The following is a 17,138-nucleotide window of genomic DNA, read 5'->3' as shown; positions in this document are numbered from 1 at the left end:
GTTTAAGGCCTGCTTTGAAATCGCTTTGATTTTTGTTGTAACAAATTGTATTCGCTCGCCCTATTATGACGGTACAAGTTTTTTCAGGAGCAAGTGTATACTTCCTGAGAAAATAGCCCCTATGGCGCCATGCATCCCTATGGCACCATGCGCCCGTATATCAGCCGATTCGGTGCAAAATTTGACCTTCGTAACATATTGCCCAAAATAAGTTTAAGTTTGAAGATGGGCACTATCGGTGCGCACCTTCCGCTATGCCACTAAAATAGTACGCGTTATATTTGTTGAACAGATCAACCGTCCGAACTTTGGATCTCTTAATATTTTGTCCAAATATAGTTTTACTTCAGAAATGGTCAATATCGGTCTTCTCTCTCTTACGGTACCTCCCCCACAAAAGTTCAACATCTTTGTTTAGATGCTCGAAGTGTTTGAAGATCCTTTGGAAATATACACCGATGCTACTCCTTGTGGTCCTGTTTAAGCGATATTATTTTTTTCGTGGGCAATTCCATGCTTTCTGACATCGTGGCCCAAACAAAATCTCTATGTCAAACGGTGACCAACTGAAATTACTGGTGGGCACAATATCTATCGAAAGGAATGACTCCCAAAATAAGATCGACATCCTCCGCAACACGTTTGAGCTTCAAACCAAATACGTATATTTTTTGTCTTGTCGGTGTTACATTCGATATTGTTAATAGATGAACGATTCAATTCACACAGGCTAAGGGTAAATCTCTGTCGGCAAAGCCAAGTGATACTTTTTTACTTGTTTTTTCATAAATGGGGTAAGGAATTTCAAAATAATGTTTTTATATGTTAAAATTTTAGTGTAGGGTCAAATGCAATATTATTCTGTAGTGCGCTGCGCATAGGATTTTAATTCGCCTATATCTGTTAAGACTTTTCAAATTTGTTCTTCGTTATACGGACCGCTGGTATTTCGGATAATATTTCATATATGAGAACATTTGCTAAATTAGTTCGAATTCAAAAATACTCAACATCCTATGTGCATGATTTACCAACAAAATCTAGTCAACAACACGATAGAATTCCATAATAATATACATGTGGTATGGTATTTACCGTGCATACATACCTACAAATATCCATATGAATGTATCTACATACATACACAAGTGTTTATATAGGCCGACGTAGTATGTACTCGTATGCGTTAGAAGATTTCGTGATACAAGAAATATGCAATATATATCGATGAATATTTTTAGATTTTCAAATAAATCGCAGACACATACGTGAGAATTTCTTAACCCACACAAATGTATACATAGACATCGTATTTCCTCTCACCCATGTACATAGACACACACACACACACATCCGCCACCCAAACGAAAGGTCATATTGGAAAATGCAAACCAGAAAGAAGGTGAAACCGAGGAAATGATCTAATAGGATCGGTGATTCATAAAACACCACCGTACACATCGTCGGCGGAATGGCAATGTCCTCTTGATGTGATGGGCTTCCTTTTGGTTTCAAGTGCTTCAAGGGACAGCAGAGGAAAACATTTTATTCCCTATGATAATGCAGATGTTGTTTACAACATTCGCCTTGCTCAGCACTTGAAAGTTGTATTTATTTGTTTGTTTTGAAGTCTTGTTATGGTTACAGGGCCATGGCGGACAGTGACGCCAGCCGCCAGATGCCAACCATCTGGTGGCCATATTTAAGTATTTTTAGACTTGACTCGAATGATTTTGGATTGATGGCAGCTAATGGTGAATACATCGCAGCCGTCCTATAAAACTCCACGAGACTCCTTTATGGCGCATGCGTATGCTGTAGTTTTTTAGACCTACACCAACAGATCTATCCACCCCCGTCCACCCCATGGCAATGCAAAGGGGGCATAAACAAAAAAGACCAGATTTATTTTTGGTTTTTATTTAAGTGTTGTGTTTATCTCTCAATTTATGTTTTCTTTATTTTCTCGCATAGTTCTAAAAAAATTTACAATATCTTTTGTTCTCCTCTTTCTCAGGTCCATGATTTTGTTTTGTTGTTGTTCTTCTTTTGATTAAACTTAAAAATAATTAAATGATAATAAAGTGGGGGAAGGGGGGAAATAATAATAGAATAGTTAAAGTTAAAATGAAAACTGTAGAATAATTATTTGTTGTTGGAGCGTTATGACCCTCGAACACATCGATTGCATCCTTGGGAAGGCAATGATGCTGGTGAAGAGAAGTCTCAGCAGCAGCAGAGCTTTCGTCAGCGAGTGTTTCGGTGTGTGAGGTCGCCGCCAGTGATGTTGTTGTTGATGTTGAGTGCAGCTGGTGGGGGGCGTGTCGCTTAGAAGCACTTGCGGTGGACAATGCCGGGGCCGGATTCGTCGTATTCTTGCTTGGAGATCCACATCTGTTGGAAGGTGGAGAGGGAAGCCAAGATGGAACCACCGATCCAGACGGAGTATTTGCGTTCTGGGGGAGCGATGATCTTGATCTTGATGGTGGATGGGGCCAAGGCAGTGATTTCCTTTTGCATACGATCGGCAATACCGGGGTACATGGTGGTACCACCAGACATGACAATGTTGGCGTACAAGTCCTTACGGATATCTACGTCGCACTTCATGATGGAGTTGTAGACGGTTTCGTGGATACCGCAAGATTCCATACCCAAGAATGAGGGTTGGAAGAGGGATTCTGGGCAACGGAAACGTTCATTACCGATGGTGATGACTTGACCGTCGGGAAGTTCATAGGATTTCTCCAAGGAGGTGGAGGCGGCAGCGGTGGCCATTTCTTGTTCGAAGTCCAAGGCAACATAGCACAATTTTTCCTTGATGTCACGAACGATTTCACGTTCAGCAGTGGTGGTGAAGGAGTAGCCACGTTCAGTCAAGATCTTCATCAAGTAGTCGGTCAAATCGCGACCAGCCAAATCCAAACGGAGGATGGCATGGGGCAAGGCATAACCTTCATAGATGGGAACGGTGTGGGAGACACCATCACCAGAATCCAAAACGATACCGGTGGTACGACCGGAAGCGTACAAGGAGAGGACAGCTTGGATGGCAACATACATGGCGGGGGAGTTGAAGGTTTCAAACATGATTTGGGTCATTTTCTCACGGTTAGCCTTGGGGTTCAAGGGGGCTTCAGTCAACAAGACTGGGTGCTCTTCGGGGGCGACACGCAATTCATTGTAGAAAGTGTGATGCCAGATCTTTTCCATATCATCCCAGTTGGTGATGATACCGTGTTCAATGGGGTACTTGAGGGTCAAGATACCTCTCTTGGATTGGGCTTCATCACCGACATAGGAGTCCTTTTGGCCCATACCGACCATCACACCTTGATGGCGGGGACGACCTACAATTGAGGGGAAGACAGCGCGGGGAGCATCATCACCAGCGAAACCAGCCTTGCACATACCGGAGCCGTTGTCGACGACCAAAGCAGCAACCTCATCATCACACATTTTGGAGTTTTTGTGTTGTTACTGTAAAAATTCGAGGGAGGGAAAAAAATGTTGGTTAGGAATTGCAAGATTTTCGAAGTGCGGTCGGAAGTAGGTGTTGGGTGGTGTTTAAAAAAAACGTAGTGGTGGGGAGACACACAGACAGCGGGGTTGTTTTTTTGAAATGTGTTGGAATAAAGATAGAAACGCGATATGGAAATTTGATTTTGAAATCAGAAAAATGTAACGAAAAAGGCAGCACGTAGTGCGGTTGTGTTTTTACTATTTTTGAAAGAAAAAAAAAAGAAATCGCGAAAGAAATGTTTGATTTTCGAAAAGAAAAGTGCACGGGAAATGGGACTCCAGAACTGTGGAATTTTGATTTTGAAATTAAAAAAATGTACTGCGAAATGTAGAAAAACGGTTTGTGTTTTTACTTTTTTTAAACAAAAGAACAAAAAAAAAACGATAATTTTGATTTTTGAAAAAAGAGCACGCAAAATGTGACTCCAGAGCTGTGATCAGTTATTGTACTCTCCCAATGGGTACTATTATTTTTAAAATTGTATTGAATTGTTTTTGGATGGCTAATTAGTTTGTTTTTATAATCGATATAATTATTCTGTATGTCAAATATAATTGTTCTATATTTTTTGATGTGATTTTTTGTTTTTTCCTGGATTTCCTAACATTTGTTTTCTTTTTTCTTATTTCCACAATATTTCCGTTCAATTGAAGTGCAATTAGAAAATCAAAAAACTAATTAATTTCAATTTGTAATATTTTCAAATAATTAATTTGAATATTAAATATTTTCAATCCGAATTATTTTATGCAATTTCAAAGCGCGAAATATTAAAATAATTAAAAATGAGTTCCATCTTTTTTGAATTCAGTTGCTATAAAAATTCGGTAAATTTGTATTCCAATTGTAAAGTTAATTAAAATTATTTTTAATTTATAAAAAAATATTTTTTTTCAAATTGTTTCAATCACGTAACACTTGCGGAAATAAATTTCATAATTTTTTTTAAATTGCATTTTCAATTTTGTATTATCACTTTTTGTTTAACAATTTATTAGATAATCCAGGATATGTTAATTCTGTATTCCAAATGTCTTGGGCGTAATCCTTTTTTTGGTTGTGATTATGTGCAAAGATATCACTTTTCAAATATTCATAATTTGTCCACCACTTTGTTTTTTCAAATACCACACAATTTTATTTTTCTTTTAGTTTGATATAATTTTTTTCAAATATTTTTTTGAATACTAACCGTTTACAAAAGAAAAACTAAGAGACTAAATCAACACTTTCGCTGTAGAACTGCGAGTGACTGCTGGATTCTGGTGTGCTAATATTTATACCAGACATTGGAATTTGTGTATCTGAACCATTGGTACATATGGTTTTCATTACTCACACAGGCTCACCTGGGCCTCCCATACTCTGACACAAAGGCGATGGCCACTCACACATATGGGAAAAAGGCGCAGGCGTTGCATAGTTTAAGGAGAAATTTCAATACTCATGATTTTGAAATTCATAAATTGTGAGAGCGTTTTCAGAATTTCTCAATTTTTGTTTCTCATAATTCGTGAGTGAGAGAAAATGTTTGTTCTCTTTCCGATTTGAATATTTATTTTTGAATATTCGTTTTGTTTATATCCTCCAAATGTGATTTTTTGGCTTTTTTTTCAAATCTCTCTAAAAATTTTAACACATAAATGCATTTGACCATCGATTGTGTGTGCGGGACATATGGGATGGGGGAGGGGAACTACATATGGAAGCAGAGGGGTGTTATATGAAAAATCCAACAGCGCCAAACTTTGCATTATTAAAAAAGAATTTCTCTCGATAAAACAAATTATTACATATCACGAAAGAAATGTCTGTTGTTGTTGGTGGTTTTTGTCTATATCACAACATTGGAATCTCATCCCATACATGGGAATGGGTTGGTTGGAAAGCGTTGGGCAAACAGTAAATCTATCAAAAGTAACAACAAATGCAATTAGGCAATGCAATGGACATTGGAACTTTACACAAATTCCAAATATTTATTTATAAATATGCAATCCTAATTATATTTAATTTTGCTTAAAAAAATAATTATAATTTTAATTTTCATTAATATTTCTTATTTTAATATATCCAATACAAGGGATAATTTTCTTCATATTTTTTTCCCTGATTAATTACTCTCTGAGATCGATCGATCAATTAATTAATTATAGGTTCTCTCGCTCTCTGCTCTGAAACGGAGAGGCATTTTATTAAAACGTTAAAAGAGCATCATCATTTTTTTGGTGTGTTTCTTCTTTTAAAAAACATAATTATCTAAAAATAATTTAAAAAGTAGGTGGTTGTTCCGAATTATTAAAAATCTATTTGTTGTTGTTGTTGAATTTCTTTATAGAAAATTCCAACAACAACGACAAACTATTAACTAATACCATTGAATTCATTTTGTTCTGTTCTGCCAGTGATTTGTTTCTTTTTTTGTGCTGGCAAAGGAGAAATATTGAAAACAAGTAGAAGAAGAAGAAGCAGCAGCAGAACGGAACGCCAATTCAATTTTCATAATTTCTGAAAATATCTAAATCAGCTTTGGTTCATTTGAGAGCAGTACAAATTTAACAACAACTACACACAGATGTTGTCAACAATCAAAAATTACAAAAACATTTGCAAATGAAAGAAACAACACACAGCGCTATTGAGACATACATATTCCCAATATACCTCCCTAAAGCGCTTTGCTCACCTCCCACCTCCCACCTCCCGCCCTTGGACATTTTGCTTAGATTTTGTTGAAATTTGGCTTTAAATTTAATTAAATTATTTTTGGTTATGCTTTTCTATTTTTAGTCTTCGCCCGTCAATATAGATTTGAATAAATCGCATAGTTTAGGATTTTTTTCTTGGTGCTCTCCCATTCGGGTGACAGCACAAAGAATACCTTTTGTCTTTGGATAAATATTTAGGCGATGATGCATAATCGACGCCACCGCAATTCTAAAGAGATTTTAGAAGCCAATTTGTTTACACCTGATGGGACATGTTGTTATTTTTCAAATTGACAACAACGATGACGACTAGTGTGTCAACACGTTCAATGGTCGATCTGAAAATTGTCGTTTATACGCGCGAGGTTAAATAAGGGTGCAATCCTTTTGAATAAAATTCGATTCCTTTATTCATCTTAATTCAAAGGTGTACTATTGACAAAACTTCTGATTGGTAATTGTAAGAATAGTTTTTTCCTCAAAACCGTTAGCAAAAAGTGTTTTTTACTTTTCTAAAGAAAGATATATGCATTTCTAGGAAAGAATTATCGATATAAGATTTTTTAGGAGAATTGTTTAGACATAATGTTATACTAAATGTTTTCTTAGGTACCATATTATAGTTACATGTTTTATTCAATTAATGAATAAAACATCAAAAAAGCCCAAAACTAAGACAGCAATAAATAAAACAAATGAAATCTCCTCTTACACATTTTCATTTTTTAATGCCGCTATAGATCACAATTATAATCGAGAGACAGTTTTAAGTATAATGATGAAATTATCATTTTGGTTGATATTTGTTCCTCAAATTATAACTAAAGTGTAACAAAATTTGATTTTTTTAAATGATGGGAAATCGATCAGATAATATTCGATTTGAGATATCTTGTAATCCTTACGTTTTAGGTATATGGTGTCTTTGGCAACTTTGCGGGGAATATTTTTGTTAAAAATATTAAACCTGTTTTGGTTGATTAATGGGGTCTTTTTGGCCCTTTTTACGAAAATCATTCAAAAACTCATTTAAAATGTTATCATATAAGATCAAAATATACCACAAAATTGTTCGTCATAAAATTTTATTATAGGTCTAAGAATACACAAAATCTGTAAATTATATACAAACGCCAGGAATCTTTAATAATTAAATACACGTTTTCGACTTAAGTCGCACCTCATCTGATTTTATTCAAAATTGTCATACAAAACATAATTTTAGCGGGATAACATCAAAGACAAAAATATGTTGCATCAAGTTTTAATAATGGGCACCAAAGAAATGAAGTAACAGTAACAAATTTTGCCAAATAAAGAAACACTAAAAACATGTACCAATTTTGTATGAATTTTACGGTGTTTATTTAACTTGCTTTGGTGTCTGTTTAAATCGAGTAAATTATGTTTAACGCAGTTGCAGTAGGTGACAATACATGAATATGAAACCAAAATCAATATGAATCTATTTTTTCCTATAGTCCCCATATAGCGGTTCCACCAGATTTTAGGTGTGTTGAAGATTTTGTCTTCAATTTTTGTCCGAATTGGCTGTAACTTGACATTTGGAGTTCCTCATTTGTACAGAAACTCCCCCACCAAACATTTTGGACATGGGTCACATTTTGGTATAGCCCCTTATAACGGTACCACTCGATTTCAAGCAATTTAAAGTTATCTCTATTTTCGGCCTAAATTTAATGTAATTTGGTTATGGACTTATCAGTGGTCAACAAGTAAAAAAGTGTCAGTCGGCTTTGCCGACAGATATATACCCTCACCCTATGTGAAGTGAAACTTTCACCTATGGACAGATCGAGTATATTTAAGGTCTCTTCAGAATTTTGTGGCTCTTTTTAGATATTTAAACTTGCCGACAAAAATGAGGATTAGGAATTACCTGCACTAAGACACAAATGTTGAACTTTTGTGGGGGAGGAACCTTTAGACAGGACCCAGCAAAATAAATTGGAAGTAGTGCAATGTGGACTAGTTCTGTCACGGCATGTTTTGATGCAGTTCAAACGGAGTCGTGAAAAAGGCACTCCAGTCCTCACATTTTAACTGCATTTGGATGCAATCCACAGAATCACATCCACTTGTCACAATTTAACAGCATCCGGATGCAGTCCAAACGGAGTCGTGAAAAAGGCACTCCGTTCGCTACATTTTATTAGCAGATGTTAGAGATCCCTACATGTACATAAATCAGTTTGTACATCTCTACAGACAGCGGATACATTTTACAAAAAGAGATAAGCGTGTTAACATTTCCAAACATTTGTTAATACAAACTAAATAATATTTAATTTGTGAACATTCTTCCGGTAACTCACGACAAGAAAATTTCCGAATGGAGTGCTGTTGGAGTACATGTCGAAAACTTAACTGGTGATGGGAAGACCCATTTAGCATATGAAACAAAAACAGTTCAGCTTGAATTAAATGGATAGCGGAGGAAACACGCATGTTTGCGATTGAATTCAATGGAGAATTTTCATAATTTGTGTTAATGTAATAAATTTCTTAATATTTTTGTTTTACACAAATAATAAATGCATTTTTTGTTATGGGATATTTTGTAATGGCTTGCACAATTTCCGCAGAATGCCTGTATCAAAACACGTGCTTTGGACTGCCTCCTATTCTACCCCAAAGGGTTAGTTAAAATGCTATGCCAAAGGGTCAGTTGAAATGCAGTGCCAGATGGTCAGTTTAAATGCAGTGCCAAAGGGTCAGTTAAAATGCAGTGCAGTTGGAGTGCCTCTTTCAGTAGTCACGCTCTTGTAAAAATCATGAGTGAAAATGCATAATATGATGCACTTCCAGATCACTTGTACATATCATTTAACTGCCTCTTTGGAGGCAAACTTTTTGCTGGGGAACGATATGGGCCATTTTAGAACTTAAACTAAATTTTGACAAAATATTAGGAGACCCAAAGTTTGGACCAAATTGGTTGCCCCATTCAAGTGATATCGTCCTAGCATTTTAGTGAAATTTTTTAAATATTGTGGAGAAGTACCATGAGTTATGGACCGATATAGCCCCATGAAACTAAGTTTGGATATAATATGACGAAGACCAAATGTTGGACCAAATCGGTTGAACAGTTCGAGAGTTATCGTGCTCTCCGACCGCCACATATCTTGACATAGGGGTTTTTTACACCTTTCGGGCTGTTTTCCCAAGAAATATCGACTTGCCCCTAAAAAAACTTTTACCGTCGTAATGGAGGTAGCGAATGCAAATCGCTTCAACGAAGATCAAAGTGATTCGAGAGCAGGTCTTAAAGTGAACTTATCCGAAATTTTGTGTGAGAGGTACCAGAAGGACAAATATAGTCCATATTCGAACCAGATCTATATCTTGTAGATATATTAGGATGTGCAATGTATGGATTACATCGGTCACCCCTTCAAGAGTTATGGTGCGCACAATTTTTCCGAAAATTTTTGAACTTTTGGGGGGAGGTACCTGAAGGAGTAGACCGATATGGCTAACCTTCGAATTTAAACTATGTTTGGACAAAATAATACGAAGGCCAAATTTTCGACCGAATCGGCAGATCCGTTCGAGAGTTATCTTGCGCTCCAACAACTACACACGGTGTCATAAGGCACCTTTGCACCTTTCAGGCTATTTTCTCAGTCCATACGACTTGCCCCTGATAAAACTTGTACCGTCGTATGGGGGGTAGTAAATACAAGTTGTTGCAACAAAAATCAAAGCGGTTCGAGAACAGGTCCTAATCTGAACTTATCCGAAATTTTGTGTAGGAGGTACCCGAAAGAGTGGACCGATTGAGTCCATATTGGAACCTCATCTAAGTCTGGTAGACATTTGACGATGTGCAAAGTATGGATCAAATCGGTTACTTCCTTCAAGAGTTATCGTGCGTATCGTAACTTTTGTGGGGGAGGTACCGAACTTAAACTAAGTTTGGGCAAAATATTACGAAAACCAAATTTTGGACCGAATCGGTTGATCTTTTCGAGAGTTATCGTGCGCTCCAGCCAGCCAGACATACATACAGACAGACGGACGGACATTGCTCAATCGACTGCAAATTGTCTGAAACACATTTCGTCCAAACATACTTGGGGTCTAAAACCATTATTTCGATTAAGCACATTTTGCCCGTATGAAAATGTATATACCCTCGTTAGCATAAATGCTGAGGATATAAAAAGATTGCAACAGATTATATTCTTATATTTTATGTTTTAAGTTTAACCGCTTTTTCTTCAAAAAATATTTCTTAATGCTTAAATATTTCTTAATAAATATTTTTTTGTGAAATCATAGAAACATTGTAGGAGTACTTTGGCATCTGAGCAATAAATACAAATTCTGTTAGGGATACTCTGATATTACTGCTTATTATATTAACGTGATTTTGTAGGATTTTGTTTACTTACTTAATACTCTCAGCTTTATGCTAACGAGGCACAGTGGTGGCGCTTACATGGGAAGGTGTGACAAAAATACTTCTACATATTATATCGAACCGAAATTTTTGGTGCCCGGACATAACACCCAAAATGATTTCGGGCGTTTCGGGTCCAAAATTAGTTGGGAGTTATGTCCGTGATGCAAAGCGGACATAACTTAAAAAACAACTCAGAAAGATTTTTTCTAAATTTCAAAATTATTACAAATTAATTTCAAAATTATTTTTTGCTTATTTTTAAAATTAATAATTATTTTCTATTGATCTGGGAAAGAACCTTTATAAATTTTAGAGAAAAGGTTAGAATTTAAGCGGAATTGCACATTAGAAAATGTGCCTAACAGTGTCGAAGTATCCACAAAATCCTCATGATTTTATAAAATTACTAGCAAATGCCCGCTACTTCGTATGCGGAAAGGAAACGAAATATATATTAGCAATATTTAATACGGGAATGGTGAATACTGGAGATTTTATTGTACTAAGACCTATTTTTATTACCAATATTTTTTCGATTGTAGCCAGAATTAAAAAAAAAAAAATCTGCCGTATCGCATCCCTACACAGCTACCATATTTTTTATTTCGAATTTCCAAAACTACGTATCATATTGCAAATTGCAGGTTTGACTCCTGGTTTTACCCCTTCACTAACACAGCATTCCTTTCCAGTACGAATTTCCAAACACTTCACAACAACAATCACGCATATTCACAATTCAAGGTTCTTGCTTTAGCGGTTTCGCCCAGAACCCGAATAGGTCCGTTAAATTTTCGACATTAAAAATGGCCATTAAAATCCACGTTTTCGGATATCCCCATATAACGGTACCTCTCGACATAGTATATTTTTAAAGAAGAACAAATGTATATTGTCCAATTTTCTTTAAATTTGGACCTTGAATACTCAGAGGATATAAAAGTTTAATTTAAAAAATCTCCACTTCAATCCACGTTTATTAGAAGAGATATTTTGAAGATTTAGAATATTTTGAAAATCTTCTGCACATTTTCCAACCGAAATTCGGAATTTGTGGCATGAAAGGTTAGAAAACTTCTTTACAAAAAATTGTACTTAATGTGCACGGGTATGTCAACCGTATATAACGGAAAATTTTTTGAAGGCATTTCAATTTAGGATTTTTTAATATCCTGGGGTAAATACCTTCTAGTTAACAAAATTGTCGCATTGGACCACGTTTTCAAATTTACATACCAAAGCGGTCAGAACAAAAAACATTTTTTGAAAAGATACTTCACGTTTGACTACTTAATTTCAGTACATTATTTAGAAACTCCTTGGCGTTAACATCAAATCAATGGAACAATATTCAGTACAATTTTTCAAACTCAGAACTTTGTCTCAAATTTTAGAGCTGTCTTCATAACAAATATTTTTCCATTTCGTATTTTTTGTACAAATAGCGTATTTCCAAATTATATAATCCCAGTTTTGTTCCTACATCCAACACCAATTTATGTACCTTAACTATTTAAAATGGTTTTGGTATCATCATGTTACCCAACTTATCGTACACATAGGTAAACGTTTCAAAAATGACTTCCTTATATTCAACATATATTCTAACCCCAATCCACTTATCCAGTTTTACCAGTTCCCCTGAAACCCATTTGAGGACAATTTAGTAGTTTTTGTATAAATAAGTACGAATTTTCAAAACCTCCTCCCTACCTCCACTCTAAACACCAATTGCTAATCTAATACCGAATTTCAAAATTCCGTACACGATTTCCAATGTAGTTCCATTTAGCACTTTTCCGTAAGTACGAATTTCCAAAACTACCTCAATCCTACACTCCAACAATAATCTGTTCACGCAAATACAAATTATAGCGAATTTCGTACCATTTAGTACTACTTCGTGCACATTAGTACGATTTTCCAAAGCTACCTCCATATCTCAATTCTATATTCCAACAGTAATCTGAATTCCAAATTTCAGGATTCCAGCTCTTCAAATCCAAATCATACTAAACTCACTACCATTTAGGCCTTTTCGATCTTTGGTACATTTTTCTTACTCTTCATCACTGACCCCCATTCCAAATTTCAGGATTCCGGCCCTATTCGTTAACCCATATCCAAATTGTACTATATTTAATACCATTTAGTATTTTTCGTATACTTTTAATTCGAATTTCCAAAAACCTTTCTTTTTTACTCTCCATCAGTGACCTTCATTCCAAATTTCAGGATTCCAGCTCTATTCGTTCACCCAAATCCAAATTGTACTAAATTTAGTACCATTTAGTACTTTTCGTGCACTTATAGTTCAAATTTCTAAAAACCTTTCTTTGTTACTCTCCATCAGTGACCGTCATTACAAATTTCAGGATTCTAGCTCCAACCGTTCACCCAAATCCAAATTGTACTAAATTTAGTACCATTTAGTACTTTTCGTACCCTTGCAATTCGAATTTCCAAAAACCTTTCTTTTTTACTCTACATCAGTGACCTTCATTCCAAATTTCAGGATTCCAGCTCTATTCGTTCACCCAAAGCCAAATTGTACTAAATTTAGTACCATTTAGAACTTTTCGTGCACTTATAGTTCGAGTTTCCAAAAACCTTTCTTTGTTACTCTCCACCAGTGACCCTAATTTCAAATTTCAGGATTCTAGCTCCATCCGTTCACCCAAACCCAAATTGTACTAAATTTAGTACCATTTAGTACTTTTCGTGCACTTATGGTTCGAATTTCCAAAAACCTTTCTTTATTACTCTCCACCAGTGACCCTAATTTCAAATTTCAGGATTCTAGCTCTATCCGTTCACCCAAATCCGAATTTTACTAAATTTAGTACCATTTAGTACTTTTCGTACCCTTATAGTTCGAATTTACAAAAACCTTTCATTTTTACTCTTCATCAGTGACCCTCATTCCAAATGTCATTATTCCAGCTCAATCCGTTCACCCAAATCAAAATTGTACTAAATTTAGTACCATTTTGTACTTTTCGTACCCTTGTAGTTCGAATTTCCAAAAAGCCTTTGGTACATCTTTCTAGCTCTCCATCAGTTACCCTCATTCCAAATTTCAGAGTTCTAGCTCCTACCGTTTGCCTAATACAAAGGGTACCATATTTAGTACCTTTTAGTACTTTTCGTACACTTCTAGATCGAATGTCCAAAAACCCAGCCTTATCTCACCCCTACACACCAACAGCAACCTACACCCAAAATTTCAACTTTCTAGCTTCAGCGGTTTCGTCTGGGCGCTGATGAATCAGTCAGTCAATCAGTCAGTCAGTCAGTCACTCACCTCACTACTCTTTTATATATATAGATTTCTAGGTTTTTTCTTGTATAGATAATTTTAATATTAAAAATCTGTTACTTAAAAAGTGTTCATTTGTATAAAAAAGTATAATTTATATGGAAAATTATAAATTATTTTTACTCGTGCAATTTCAATAAATGTTAAAATCAATGTCGTTCACCCATAAACGAAGTGAAACATAAACAATAATATTCTAGTCATATCGGAATGGAGAATATCTTTGGTCCTTCGACCGACATGAGGTAGTAGCATTCTGTAATGACATGATACTGTTGCCAGACAAGCAACAAGAGACTAGAAAGAAATGATTATTGTTACCAACACTCGCAATTGGTATGAAGAATAAATAATAAGGCAGTAGGAGTTTATGCATTATCCGATCCTATGCTGCGATCAATGAAGGGGCTAACTCTTTTTACCGAGGCTCTTATAACAGAGTTATAGCCGAGTTTTTGATTAGAAAATTTACCGATACCTCTTCAAAACTTTTCGATTTCGCTGGTCACGACCATTCAATTTTATATAAAATTCAGAAGCGATTTCGATTTCAAAGTAAAGGATCAGCTAGGTTAGAAATATCTTCTTAGTGCGGTTTATGGAACAAACGGTTTATATTCATTCTCTCTTGTTTAGTGTAATCCGCATATAATTTTATTATTTCCTAGTGTGTGTCAAAGATTTCTTTTCCAGATCTTTACGAACATCGAAATAACAATAATTGAAATAATTAATAATTTAATATCCTCTATCCAGAATAAAGGATATGCAACGTCAATTTGGGGGGTGCTTTAGTTTGTCCGCTTTTATTTTCGACCTAAAATGTTTTTTTTTTGAATTTTAACTTTTGTTTGTTACATTCTGAATTCCTTATGTTTGTGTTTTCCAATAATACATACATACATATGTTCCCAAACCATCCCCGAAGGGACAAGGGAGATTTCTCTCATATCAATGAGTACATGCCGATTCATATTGGCTCAGTGATATGGGACCTACTTGTTATTGCCCTACTTTTTATTGTCCGAACAGCGTGTCCTACGACACCACTTGTAGAGAAGTTGTTCAGGGCTGAAATACTCAGGAAATGTCGCCAGCATTACTGAGGGGGAATTTTATGCGTTTTTATAAACATCGAAACGAAATTTGAAAGGTCCTGCTGCTTCCAGTGGCTTGTTGCCTATATACATATTTTAAATTTTATTCTAAATGATTTTACCTTTTACAGTGGAAATAAATTAATTCCTAACTCGATAATTCCTTATTCGCGATACGCCTAATAGACAATTCGCTCTTCTTTTGTACAGTTGCCCTAATTACACAGTCAGAGATTTTTTTTAAAGAATTCTTCAACATCATGGTCTTAATGGTGGGACTATGTAGGTAGTAGGGAGATGAAAGTTGAAAGATAAATAAAATTCTAATCCCAATCATACAACAATGTAATTTATTTTTACAAATTTTATTGAATATTGTTTTCAAATTTACATTTCAGTTACAGCAGATATGAATCGTATATATAAATAAATTATCTCTAGCATGAGAAACACACACACACACAACGTGTTTGTTTTTTTGCACAAACCACAAATATTTTGTTGTTATTCAGAAAGCCAAACTGCTGAACATAATGAGATTTCAATTTGAATTCGTTACATATTTAATGTAGACATTAATCAAATTTATAATTGTAAGCGACAACAACAGCAACAACAATGGCTGGCAGCAGCAATATCTAAGAACACTCCTCCTGTCAATTTTCCCATGTTTTTGTTCACTTCACCTGTTCAGTCTTATGCCGATCATCATCATCATCAGCAGCGGCACCATCATCATTACCATCGAGTTCTTAGTCATTTCATAGATAATTCCTTGCAAAAAAATGAAAAGATTTTCTGATCTTTGCATAAATATTTGAAATGACACAAGAAGAAGAAGAAGAATGCGCGTCTATTTTTGGTACAAAGTACATATACGAATACAACAAAAGCAACAACTACAACAAGGAATTATTTAATAAACATAAAACACACATCGAGGTAAAAAAATAATAAACAAAAAAATGGCAAAATCCATTTCGAGCAGCGGCGCACCTTTTAAGGATCGAATGCACCACAACACAAGACGTTCGCTCACAAATTGCAGGCAATAATTATTTGTGATCACTTCATCATGGCGTAGCCTAGCAGCCAGCGTTCATCCAGCTGATGATCATGACGAACGAACGTAATAATGACGATTTACCAAATGGACTGATGTGGTTTGTAGACCCAATAAATAAAGCAACGAACAAATGTCAGTCACAGAAATATGATTGGAGACTAGAAACACACAAACGCCAGCCAAAATAAATAACATTTGCGGTGTCTGTTAGTTGGGGGGTTTTTTAATGCGCGATAATTATTTTCAAATTGAATACTTTTGTGGCTAATAAAGAAAAAACACAAATTCATGGGTTATTTTATTTATAAGGTTATAGTTTGTTTACTACTATTGTTAATCCTAACGATATCATGGCACAAACAAATTGTTAACGAGGCAAATATTAATAACAATTATTGTTGTTATTTCCATGTTCATAAAGATCTGGAAAAGAAATCTTTGACACACACTAGGAAATAATTAAATAATATGCGAATTACACTAAACAACAGAGAATGAATATACACAGTTTGTTCTATAAACCGCACTAAGAAGAGATTTCCAACCTAGCTGATCCTTTACTTTGATATTGAAATCGCTCCGAATTCTTTCTGAATTTGATATAAAATTGTATGGTCGTGTCCAGCGAAATCGAAAAGTTTTGGAGAGTTATCGGTAAATTTTCTAATCAAAAACTCGGTTAAAACTCTGGTATAAGAGCCTCGGTAAAAATTGTTAGCCCCTTCATTGATCGCAGCATATGATCGGATAATGCATAAACTCCTACTGCCTTATTATTTATTCTTCATACCAATTGCGAGTGTTGGTAACAATAATCATTTCTTTCTAGTCTTTTGTTGCTTGTCTGGCAACAGTTTCATGTCATTACAGAATGTTACTACCTCATGTCGGTCGTAGGACCATAGACATTCTCCATTCCGATACGGCTAGATTAGTATTGTTTATGTTTCAATTCGTTTATGGGTGAAAAACATTGATTTTAACCTTGTTTTA

General features: G+C 35.3%; 1 protein-coding gene across 1 annotated transcript; it reads right to left on the bottom strand.

Moving 5' to 3' along the window:
- Positions 1-1,904: 1,904 nt before the first annotated feature.
- Positions 1,905-4,890, bottom strand: Act87E (Actin 87E). The gene is made up of 2 exons (XM_073962837.1): positions 4,716-4,890; positions 1,905-3,480 (listed from the first exon to the last, which is right to left on the bottom strand). The coding sequence occupies exon 2, from the start codon at positions 3,457-3,459 to the stop codon at positions 2,329-2,331; it is 1,131 nt and encodes a 376-aa protein (XP_073818938.1). The 5' UTR covers positions 3,460-3,480; positions 4,716-4,890; the 3' UTR covers positions 1,905-2,328.
- Between the last annotated feature and the right edge of the window lie 12,248 nt (positions 4,891-17,138).

This window comes from Musca autumnalis, unplaced genomic scaffold (genome assembly GCF_047663935.1).
Source record: "Musca autumnalis isolate F117 unplaced genomic scaffold, ASM4766393v1 scaffold_1, whole genome shotgun sequence".
Taxonomy (NCBI): domain Eukaryota; kingdom Metazoa; phylum Arthropoda; class Insecta; order Diptera; family Muscidae; genus Musca; species Musca autumnalis.
Note: the sequence above shows the minus strand (reverse complement) of the source record. Positions and strands in the feature narration are given on the sequence as shown.

Coding starts and splice junctions, on each gene's coding strand:
- Act87E (XM_073962837.1), bottom strand. CDS start 3,459: ATGTGTGATGATGAGGTTGCTGCTTTGGTCGTCGACAACGGCTCCGGT.